At 45.0% G+C, this 12,293-nt stretch overlaps 1 protein-coding gene across 6 annotated transcripts in view; it reads left to right on the top strand.

Moving 5' to 3' along the window:
- HECTD4 (HECT domain E3 ubiquitin protein ligase 4) overlaps positions 1-12,293 on the top strand; it is a 218,577-nt gene that overhangs the window by 157,174 nt on the left and 49,110 nt on the right. For all 6 annotated transcript variants that reach the window (XM_031001130.3, XM_031001134.3, XM_031001133.3 and 3 more), the window contains exons 45-49: positions 3,936-4,039; positions 6,202-6,363; positions 6,476-6,624; positions 7,026-7,105; positions 10,749-10,912. In XM_031001130.3, coding sequence (XP_030856990.2) covers positions 3,936-4,039; positions 6,202-6,363; positions 6,476-6,624; positions 7,026-7,105; positions 10,749-10,912 — 659 coding nt within the window. The remainder of the gene's footprint in view (positions 1-3,935; positions 4,040-6,201; positions 6,364-6,475; positions 6,625-7,025; positions 7,106-10,748; positions 10,913-12,293) is intronic.

Here is a 12,293-nt window from a genome sequence, read left to right as displayed (position 1 = left end):
AAAGAAATATTCCTGAGACATCAACTGGATCCCTTGGTTGAAACAGCAGAGGAAGCAGATTTTTGAACCTGAAGAAAAGGCACATAGAAACCAAAAAAGTTCTCAACATTATTTTACCCCCTTGCAGAAGCTAGAATCTCCCAGTTTCAGCTGTTTCCTTTTCTCCCAGCTTCCTAATGTACTTACTCCCTGAGCCAGATATTCTCCAACTTTGGAAGTTCCTCAGAACTCCTGGGAAGCATGATTACAAAGTCCGAATTGTAAGTAGAGGGTGGTCCCAGACAGCAGGCTACCGGAACCATCAGACCTCACCGGAAGAAACAGGGCTCCAAGATTCACCCTGACCCTCCTTACTTTTACCTACCCTTCTCCTGAGCTTTCCTGGCTTCTACACTGAGCAATCCCTCAGCTGAGATCCAGGCTTAGCAGCTACTTCTTTAAAAATATCCCCCTCCCCAGCCTCATGAATGCACCAAATTGATAACCAAAGTCATTCCTTACTCTGGAACCAGCTCTCCTTCCCGAGTTCCCTGTTTTACTTAATATTCAGACTAATTTTGTTTTTGCTTTTGTTTTTGTTTTTTGAGACAGGGTTTCGCTCTGTCACCCAGGCTGGAGTGCAGTGTTGCGATCAAGGCTCACTGCAGCCACAACCTTCTGGGCTCAGGCAATCCTCTTGCTTCAGCCTCCTGAGTAGCTGGGACCACAGGTGCACACCACCATGCCCGGCTAATTTTTTGTTTGTTTTTAAAAGACAGAGTCTCACTCTGTTGCCCAGGCTGGAGTGCGGTGGCACGATCTTAGCTCACTACAATCTCTGCCTCCCAGGTTCAGGTGATTCTCCTGCCTCAGCCTACCGAGTAGCTAGGAATACAGGTGCCTGCCACCACACGTGGATAATTTTTGCATTTTTAGTAGAGACAGGGTTTTACCATGTTGGACAGGCTGTTCTCAAACTCCTGACCTCAAGTGATCTGCCCACTTCAACCTCCCAAAGTGCTGGGATTACAGGTATGAGCCACCACACCCAGTGTAATTTTTTTAATTATTAGAAAAATGAGGGCCAGGTGCTGTGGCTCACACCTGTAATTTCAGCACTTTGAGAGGCCGAGGTGGGTGGATTACCTGAGGTCAGGGGTTCCAGACCAGCCTGTCCAACATGGTGAAACCCCATCTCTACTTAAAATGCAAAAATTAGGCCAGGTGCAATGGCTCACGCCTGTAATCCCAGCACTTTGGGAGGCCAAGGCAGGCGGATCATGAGGTCAGGAGTTCAAGACTGCCTGGCCAAGATAGTGAAACCCCATCTCTACTAAAAATACAAAAATTAGCCGGGTGTGGTGGCACGCACCTGTAGTCCCAACTACTCAGGTGGCTGAGGCAGAAGAATCACTTGAACCCAGGAGGCAGAGGTTGCAGTGAGCCGAGATCACACCACTGCACTCCAGCCTGGGTGACACAGTGAGACTCCGTCTCAAAAAAAAAAAAAAAAAAAGAAAAATCAACCAAGCATGGGGGCGAGTGCCTGTAATCCCAGCTACTCAGGAGGCTGAGGCAGGAGAATCGCTTGAACCCAGGAGGTGGAGGTTGTAGTGAGCCGAGATCATGCCATTGCACTCCAGCCTGGTCGACAGAGCGAGACTCCATCTCAAAAAAAAAAAAAAAAAAGAAAAGAAAAAGAAAAACAAGAGACAGCGTCTCCCTATGTTGCCTCTGGGCTCAAGTGATCTTCCCTCCTTAGCCTCCCAAAGTGCTAGGATTACAGGCATGAGAAGCCGCGCCAGGTTAGTTTTGATGCCCAGATACTGAGTCAAGTATGATGCCTCTTCTTTGTCCCTTCACGTCCAATCACTTGCCATATCCAGTTCTTCCTTTAAAATGCTCCTGAGGCTGGGCACAGTGGCTCACATCTGTAATCCCAGCACTTCGAGAGGCCAAGGCAGGCGGAATGCTTGAGCCCAAAAGTTTGAGACCAGCCTGGGCAAAATGGAGGAAACTCCCTATCTACAAAAAAGCCAGGCATGGTGGTAGATACTTGTAGTCCCAGCTACTCGGGAGGCCGAGGTGGGAAGATCACCTGAGTCCAGGAAGTCAGGGCTGCAGTGAGCTGTGATTGCACCACTGCCCTCCAGCCTGAGAGACAGAGTGAGACCCTGTCTCAATAAAATAAAATAAAATGCTCCTGAAATTTATCCCTTTCCTGCCCGTTTTCACTACCAACACTTTAAAACAGGTGCTTTTTTTTAATTGTAATTTTTATATCCTGGGCAACATAGCAAGACCCTGTCTCTACAAAAAATACAAAAAATTAGCCAAGTGTGGTGGCTCACGCCTGTGGTCCCACCTGCTTGGGAGGCTGAGGTGGGAGGATCACTTGAGCCTGGGAAGCAGAGGTTGCAGTGAGCCGAGATTGCGCCATTGCACTCCAGCCTGGGCAACAGAGCGAGAGACCTTGTCTCAAAAAAATAAAAATTTGTAGAGACGGGGTCTCACTATGTCTCCCAGCCTGGTCTCAAACTCCTGGGCTCAAGCAGTCCTCCTGCCTCAGCCTCCCGAAGTGCTGGAATTACAGGCATGCACCACCATGCAGGGCCAAGGCAGGTGCTTCTTATCTCTTGTTTATTTATTTAGAGACAGAGTCTCACTCTGTCACCCAGGCTGGAATGCAGTGGCGTGATCTCAGCTCACTGCAACCTCTGCCTCCTGGGTTCAAGCGATTATCATGCCTCACCCTCCCGAGTAGCTGGGATTACAAGCATGTGCCACCATGCCTGGCTAATTTTTGTATTTTTTGTAGACATGGTGGTTTGCTGTGTTGGCCAGGCTGGTTTTGAACTTCTGGCCTCAAGTGATCCGTCTGCCTCAGCCTCCCAAAGTGCTGGGATTACAGGCATGAGCCACCGCACCTGGCTTTCTTAAGATCTAACTTCATGATGTTTTCATTAAGCCTTTCTGGATGCTCGAATGAAGTCACTGCTCATTCACCTGTGCCTCTGCTTGTACCTTATATTACATAATCACATACTGCAGCCCAGCACTGTGCTCTTTACTGTGTGTGTGTGCCTGTGTGTGGTCTGCGTGTGTGCGCATCTTATTTTCCCTCCATAGTAGGGGCTTTGGCTCATATATCTTTGTGTTCTCCAACACTTCGCAGTGTGCCTTGCTCATAGCAGGTGCTCCATAGATATTAGATTTTTAAAAATTAATTTAGGTGATAAGAATAATAGTCTTCATTTATTAGATGATGAGAATAACAGTACATTTATTGAATGCCTGTGCTAGGGACTTAGCCGAGGGCTTTACTTAAGTTATTTCATCACATCTTCACAACAGCCCTGTGAGACACAGGTGCTGTTGTTACCCAGTATTGCAAGTGAGATGATAAATACTGAGTACTGGGGCCAGGTTCTGAATCCAGGAGTTGGACTGCACCAGAGGCTAAGCACTTGCCCTCATTGTTGTGATGCTGGGCTACATATGGAAGACAAAGATGTCTCGGGGTATTTGTTGTTTTATAAGAATTTCAGGCTGGGCGCGGTGGCTCAAGCCTGTAATCCCAGCACTTTGGGAGGCCGAGGCAGGCGGATCACCTGAGGTCAGGAGTTCGAGACCAGCCTGGCCAACATGGTGAAACCCTGTCTCTACTAAAAATACAAAAATTAACCGGGCATGGTGGCATGTGCCTGTAATCCCAGCTACTCGGGAGGCTAAGGCAGGAGAATCTCTTGAACCCGGGAGGCAGAGGTTGCAGTAAGCCAGGATCGCGCCACTGCACTCCAGCCTGGGCAATAGAACGAAACTCTGTCTCAAAAAAAAAAAAAATTCAATGAGCTCTATAAGTGCATTTTATTGTTTTGATGCTGCTCCAAAAGAGTCAGCACCCACTTGGGAGTTGCGGGAGTTGTTTTCACAGATTCAACATGTGCCCTCTACAGGAGAGCGACTTGCAGTTGTGGAGGTACAGTGTGAAAGGCTGAGGATGCTCTACCGGGACTGTGCTCGGCCCCCACCGCCTCCTTTGCAGGCTGACCGGAGACAGGTGAGCCCTCTGCGGTGCTTCGCGCCTCCTGCAACTGCCACACACATCACTGAGTAAGGCCAGCAGCAAGTTAAGGACATTTAGAATAAGTGTTTGCAAAGCCGTTTGGAGGTGCATTCTTTTGCAGTGACATGCCCTCTTTGTGGTGCCATGCTCTCATCTTTGAATGTCAGAGCAAATTGAGCTGACATTCTGAATATTGGAAAATTATAGCAGGGGAGCGAAACTTAGTAATTTATAAATAGCTTCTTTGTGCTGTCAATAACAAAAAGAAAGCTTTTTTTTTAAAGTTTAGAGATACAGTCAGTTTCATAACAGAGAACATAAGTGAGTAATTAAAAAACAAAAGTGGGCTGGGCATGGTGGCTCACGCCTGTAATCCCAACATTTTGAGAGGCCATGCTGGGCAGATCACATGAGGCCGGAAGTTTGAGACCAGCCTGGCCAACATGTTGAAACCCATCTCTACTAAAAATACGAAAATTAGCTGGGCATGGTGGTGCACATCAGTAATCCCAGCTACTTGGGAGGCTGAGGCAGGAGAATCGCTTCAACCTGGGAGGTAGAGGTTGCAGTAAGCTGAGATTGTGCCACTGCACTCCAGCCTGGGTGACAGAGCAAGACTCTGTCCAAAAAAAAAGAGGGGCAAAACATTAAAAATTGGTACATCTATTAATGTTCTTAGCAGCATTATTCACAATAGCCAAAAAGTGGAAACTGCAAATATACATCAACTGATGAATAAATAAAATATGCAATAGCCATGTAATGGAATATCATTTGTTCATAAAAAGGAATGAGGTATTGATATATGCTACAACATGAATGAACTTGAAATTACAGTAAGTGAAAGAAGCCAGACACAAAAGACCACATCTTATATAAATTCCATTTATATGAAATGTCTAGTGCAGGTAAATCCATAGACATAGAAAATAGATTAGTGATTGCCAGGAGCTGTGGGGGCAAAGGAGAGTTAAGGGAAGAGAGGAACAGGGATTGACTACTAAAGGGTATGGAATTTCCTTCAGTAGGGACAAAAATGTTCTAAAATTAGATCACGATAATGGTTGCACAACTCTGTGAATATATTAAAAACCATTGACTTACCCCATAAATATATACACCTACCATGTACCCATAAATATTAAAAATCAAAACAAAACATTGACTTATACACTTCAAATGGGTGAATTGTGTGTTATATGAATTCTTTTTTTTTCTTTTTTTTTTTTTGAAATGGAGTCTCGCTCTGTCACCCAGGCTGGAGTGCAGTGGCCTGATCTTAGCTCACTGCAACCTCCACCTCCCCGGTTCAACTGATTCTCCTACCTCAGCCTCCTGAGTAGCTGGGATTCTGCAGCCTGGATGACAGAATGAGACTGTCTCAAAGAATAAAAAAAAATAATAAATTTTTAAAAAGTTGCTTTTATCTGATAGAGAAGCTTGAGATTTTTATGATTAGAATGATTAAAAATAAAACTGAGAAAGCAAGACAACTAACCTTTAAAAAAAGAAAAAGGAAGTTTCACCATGGTTCCCCTGCTTAGCCTTGAGCTGAATATTAAGTCATGCATTTATAAATTGTACTAAAATTTGTTCAGTAACTACATGGGGGCTATAAGAGGATGGGGACCAGACCTTGGAATTGATGATAATGGAAGATAAATAGTGTCTTAAAGGGATAGTAAAAATTTTATTTGGAAAAAAGATACACTTTTTAAAAAATATATGTGCCTGGCTGGGCATGGCGGCTCACGCCTATAATCCTAGCACTTTGGAAGGCCAAGACAGACAGATAGCTTGAGCCCAGGAGTTTGAGATCAGCCTGGGCAACATAGCAAGATCCCATCTTTACAAAAAATACAAAAATTAGCTGGGTGTGGTGATGCACACCTGTAGTCCCAGCTACTGGGGAGGCTGAAGCAAGAGGACCACTTGAGCCCAGGAGCTTGAGGCTGCAGCGAGCTATGATTGCACCACTGCACTCCAGTCTGGGTGATAGGAGTGAGACTCTGTCTCTAAATAAATAAATGTGTGTGTGTGTGTGTGTGTGTATGCCTATATTTTAATACCATCAGATAAAATGTTTTTCTTCTTTGAGAGAGTAAAGGGATTGTGTTTGCAGTTCTACTGAATATGGGTTTTTCTCCCTGATGCAGCCCAAAGAGATTACTTGGAGCCCCTCGCGAGTGTTTCCGCCTGTTCGAGCCTGCATGTTCTCATCTCACCTTACCTCAGTCACCTTCCTGGCTGACCCCAGCGCTGGGGGAGGCCTGCCCCGGGGCACTTTTATCTATGCCACTTCACCACTGCCAGTTCAGGTGAGACATCACATGACACACTGTCTTTTGCATCTTCAGATTTGAAAGAAAAAGCAGGTCTCAGGCCCAGGTTTAGCCCTCTGATTGCTGCTCTCTTCTGGCGTCTCTTCAGGCCCCATCTTTTTACTGGGAAATTGAAATCGTTTCCTATGGAGACACCGATGATGACACCGGACCAATAGTTTCCTTTGGCTTCACTACAGAAGCAGAGAAGCGAGATGGGGCTTGGACTAATCCAGTGGGCACTTGTCTTTTCCATAAGTAAGTAAAAGAAGTAGCTCAGTGTGACAGAGAGCAGTAGCCTCCCACAAGGTGTGTATAGGTGTTCAGGAAGTCAAAATAGAGTTCTGTCTTCAAGTGAGTTTGGGGAAAGGAGAGCATTATTTTTCCTTTCTGGAGATTTCCAGTGCACATTAGTAAGATTCCTTCCTAGTTGACCTGTAATTTTTTAAAAATCTGTTTATTTTGCAAATTCTATAACCCTTTATTCTAGGAATACAGTTTGGGAAATATTGGTGTGGGTATTTTAATACTAAAGTGATATTATAATAATCTCACAATGCTGACCACCCCCCCTCCACTTCACGACTTCCCTGTTTGTGTGTTGGCCAGTGAGGCTTATCTTTCTTGTCTTTGACCTCCGTTCTTTGTATTTTTCATAGCAACGGCCGAGCCGTGCACTATAATGGCTCCAGTTTGTTACAGTGGAAGAGTGTTCGCTTAGACGTGACTCTCTCCCCTGGTGAGTGCAGTGGGAGCTTTTCCACCCTGTGTGATTCTGTTGGTCTCAGGTTTGGGTCTAAACAGGTTAAAGTTGAATAAATTTAGCAATTGGAAATGGGCAGTTTGTCATTCAGCAAAAACCAAACACGTCCTTGCTGCCCCCTAGTTTACACCAAACCCCTCACTTTATGAGCCCTCGTCATTAGAGCCTCCATTTGGTAACTCCAGAGTTACGTGTACTTTTGTGCCTTCATCATTAGATAATTCAGAGATTTTGCTTCTATCTGAAGTTTAGTCTTTCATTAATGAGCAGATAAATAGCTTCAAAAAAAGAGAACTCCACCTCTAGCTGTGAGGCACTGGAGAAGTGCCTTATTGGGCCAGGCACAGTGGCTCATGCCTATAATTCCAGCATTTGGGGAGGCTGAGGCAAGAGGATCACTTGAGCCCAGGAGTTCAAGACCACCCTGGGCAACATGGCGAAACCCCATCACTACAAAAAATACAAAAATTAGTGGTGGCGCATGCCTGTGGTCCCAGCTACTCAAGAGGCTGAGGCAGGAAAATCACTTGAACCCAGAAGGTTGAGGCTGCAGTGAGTTGTGATCATACCACTACACTCCAGCCTGGGTGACAGAGTGAGATCCTATCTCAAAAAACAGAGAGAGAGAGAAATGCCTTATTGGTAGATACAGCCTATAAACATCTGGTCAAGCTTTGACAAATATTCTGCCTCTATGTTTCAGTCACATAGACAGTCAACTCAATAAAGAGCCCTTTCCTCCTCCTTTTTAGTCTCCATGTAAATAACTAGATCTGTATAGTAGTTGAATTAGGATTGGCCCTACGTACTCCAGCTATAGCAAAAAAACAGAACTGTCCTGCTGACATTTGAAGCAGCCAAATATGTTGGTTACTTATTTTTAGACAATGCATCTTAGGCTTCATCTATAATAGAACTTAAATGGAGATACATAGTAAACAATCTGGGATGATGAGATGGGGAATATGAAGTCACTCCAATAGGTAGCCTCTTGTAGCTGCCTGGAGGTTACTTTTGCCATCACTTGTCCTTAAGGGGGCTGCTTGTTAAATTACACTTTTCCTGGGAGCACAGTGCGGTTTTTTTGTGTTTTTTTGTTTGTTTGTTTTTTGTTTGTTCTTTTGAAATGGAGTCTTGCTCTGTCACCCAGGCTGGAGTGCAGTGGTGCGATCTCAACTCACTGCAACCTCCACCTCCTGGGCTCAAGCAATTCTCCTGCCATAGCCTCCCAAATAGCTGGGATTACAGGTGCCTGCCACCATGCCCAGCTAATTTTTGTATTTTAGTAGAGACGGGGTTTCACCATGTTGGCCAGGCTGGTCTCAAACTTCTGATCTCAAGTAATCTCCCTGCCTAAGCCTCCCAAAGTGCTGGGCTCTCAGGTGTGAGCCACCACACCCGGCCCCTGGCAGCATAGTGTTTTTACTCAAGCCAAGTCATATTATGACTTGGAAATCATTTCAGGGCAAAGTAAAAATTTTTCTCTTACTTCACAAAGCAGAACTCAGACATCTCAGCAGAGTACTTACCTAAGCGCTTTCAGCACAAAAGGGTGTGTGTCGGGGGTGGGTGGTAGGCTGGGGGAGCGTTTTCAGTGTTTTTATTTCCTTGTTGCTGTATTTGTTGTTTTATCAGTTGTGGTTTTTGAGAACATTTAGGACTGGACTACGGGCACACAGACTACCCTCTTTCTAGAGAAATGTGTCTGCAAAGGAATAGGAATTAGAACCCAATCTGTCTAACAGAATCTCAACCCCTCTACCAATACATGGGCTTCCATTCATCAACAGATACTTGCTGAGCATCTCCTACCTGCTAGACCCTCTTCTGGCCCCTGGGGATGCCGTGGCGAACAATGACAAGTCCCCAGCCACTGGGAAGCTCCCATTCCTGTGGTACCTAAGCCATAGGAGACTCTGTGATCAAAACAGAACCTTAGAACTTCATGCACTTACCGGAGAGTTTACAAAAGATAAATTATAAGGCCACACGTGCTAGCAGCTTGCTTGAGGCAGCTGATGTAAGAGTGCCGATGCGATTGACAGGCTCCTCTTGGTTCTGTAAGTCCTACCCCAGTGTCCAGTCATCTTATCAGATAACAGCCTGGATTCTGTTGGTTATCTTCACTTTTTGCAAAATGCCTTAAATGCTTATAAGTAGGAAACATAATGGAATTTAGTGGTCTATCTTTAGCTTACATTGTAGGTGAAGTTTAAAATTATATATGTATTTTTTTCTTTTTTTTTTTTTTGAGACTGGGTCTCACTCTGTCACCCAGGCTAGAGTGCAATGGTGCAATCACAGCTCACTGCAGCCTTGACCCCCTGAGCTCAAGTGACCCTCCCACCTCAGCCTCCTGAGTAACTGGGACCGTAGGCACACACTACCATGCCTGACTAATTTCTGTATTTTTTGTAGAGACGAGGTCTCACTGTGTTGCCTAGGCTGGTCTTGAACTCCTGGGCTCAAGCAATCTTCCCACCTTGGCCTCCCAAAATGCTGGGATTACAGGCATGAACCATCACATCTGGCCTTAAATTTTATATATATATATTTTATATATATATATATGTATATATTTTTTTGAGGCAGAGTCTTGCTCTGTCGCCCAGGCTGAAGTGCAGTGGCACAATCTTGGCTCACTGCAACCTCCGCCTCCCGGGTTCACGCCATTCTTCTGCCTCAGCCTCCCGAGTAGCTGGGACTACAGGTGCCTGCCACCTAGCCCGGCGAAATTTTTGTATTTTTAGTAGAGACAGGGTTTCACCGTGTTAGCCAGGATGGACTCGATCTCCTGACCTTGTGATCCACCCACCTCGGCCTCCCAAAGTGCTGGGATTACAGGCTTGAGCCACTGCGCCCGGCCTAAATTATATATTTTAAGGCCATTTCTGAATATTCACCGGAGATGATATTACTAATACCTTTTTACTTATTCGTCATAAGTAATCCTCCATGTGTCAAAAGAGAAAAACTTCATTTTTCTATTTTAAAAATAGTACCTAGTGTTTTTCATTTTTTTCTTGCCTGCCAGGAAAATAAAGGCTAAATTTAATATGTAATTGCGGTAACTAATTTAACACAGACACTAGGCATTTTCCTTCTAAAAATTCTGACAGCTTCTTTAAATGGGTTGTTTCTGTTATGTTACTTTATATCCAAATACAAAAACTTAGGCTGGGCGCGGTGGCTCACGACTGTAATTCCAGCACTTTGAGAGGCCGAGGCAGGCGGATTGCCTGAGGTCAAGAGTTCGAGACCAGTATGGCCAACATGGCAAAACCCTGTCTCTACTAAAAATACAAAAATTAACTGGGCGTGCTTGTAGGTGCCTGTAATCCCAGCTACTCTGGAGGCTGAGGCAGGAGAATTGCTTGAACCTGGGAGGCAGAGGTTGCAGTGAGCCGAGATGGCACCACTGTACTCCAGCCTGGGCAACAGAGTGAGACTCCGTCTCAATAAATAAATAAATAAATAAATACAATAACTTCATGTCCATTTCAGAAGTAAATGAGAGCATAAATAGTCTGTGATGTGTAGGGTGACACTCTGGTTGCAAATTTAAAATTTACTTAATAAAAGGGAGAAAATGTGTTTTCCTTCCCGTTCTCTGCTATAGGTGACGTGGCAGGAATTGGCTGGGAGAGAACCGAGGGGACTCCACCTCCTCCGGGACAGCCAGCCAAGGGCCGGGTGTACTTCACGTACTGCGGGCAGCGCCTCTCACCATATCTTGAAGACGTCTCTGGTGGCATGTGGCCAGTGGTTCACATTCAGAAAAAGGCAGGTTACCTTGTTGGGAAAGGAAAACAAATTCTCCTTCATCACCTGTTCCTGTTAGACATGGAAAAATGAAAGGGAGCAAACGGGCCCTCATTGTACATAATATTGGTACACAATGGCAGAGGAAGGGCAGAGCCAGCTTGAGCAAGTGTGTGTCTTCCTTTGTGTTGACCCCACAGTCTTAGATTGAACAATGCTATATCAGGAACTTAGTGCTTCATTGCCTTGACATCTTTTTAGCAACCTTTCCCAGACAACAATGCAAGGAACACTAGAGTTCTTTCAAATGTCAGTAAAATGATTATGTGATTAAGTAAATTTTGAAAGTGATTCTCTTTGGTTGCTCAGTATGTCAGAAACTTGGAGAGAACCTTCGGTAAAGATTTGTAAGTTCAACTTAGTTAACCAGCATCCTCATACATATTTAATGATGGAACTCTTGTTTCTTAAGGGGCATCTATTAATATCCAATGTTCTGGAACATTATTACTTACTACGTGCTGGTAGCTCCCAAATCCATATCTCTATCCCAGACCTTTCCCTAAACTCCATGCTCCAAACCCAGCAGCCTGGGCAGCATCTCTAAAGAGATGCCTTATTGGCATGTCAAGGTTAACGTGACCAAGACTTAGCCTAACTCTCCCCCAAACCCAAAGCTGCCACTTCCCCAGTCTTCTTCATCTCAGGAAATGGCAGCTCCATGCTTGTAGTTGCTAAGGCCAAAAACCTTGATATTCTCCTTGACTCCTCTTTTTTCTCCTGCTCCACATCCAGCCTGTCAGCAGATCTTGGTTCTAACCTTCAAAATGTATCTAGAATCTGACCCCTTCTCCCATTCTTCCATCAACAACCCGGCCCTGCCACCATCTTCCCTTGGGTAGCTCATTACAGTGTTCTGACTCCTCCCCCAGCCCCCATTCTTGCCCGTTCACATGTCTTATCTTTTTTTTTTCCCCTTCAGGACATCTCTAAGGTAATACATGTCTTTTCAACCCAGCAATCACAGTGATCTTTTCAAGATGTTAGTTGGAATGTCACTATCCAGTCAGTGGCTTCTCGTGTCATGCATTTTAAAGGCCCAAGTCTTTATAATGACTTACAAGATGCCAGGTGTGGTGGTGCCAGAGTAGTCCCCGCTGCTCTGGAGGCTGAGTTGGGAGTATCACTTGAGCCCAGGAGTTCCAGGCTACAATGCATTATGATTGCACCTATGAATAGTCAGTTGTACTCCAGCCTAGGCAACATAGTGAGACTCCAGATGTGTACCACCACACTGGGCTAATTTTTGTATTTTTAGTAGAAATGGGGTTTCACCATGTTGGCTAGGCTGGTCTCGAACTCCTGACCTCATGATCCGCCCACCTCGGCCTCCCAAAGTGCT

The sequence above is a fragment of the Gorilla gorilla genome, chromosome 10, assembly GCF_029281585.2.
Source record: "Gorilla gorilla gorilla isolate KB3781 chromosome 10, NHGRI_mGorGor1-v2.1_pri, whole genome shotgun sequence".
Lineage (NCBI taxonomy): Eukaryota > Metazoa > Chordata > Mammalia > Primates > Hominidae > Gorilla > Gorilla gorilla.
Note: the sequence above shows the minus strand (reverse complement) of the source record. Positions and strands in the feature narration are given on the sequence as shown.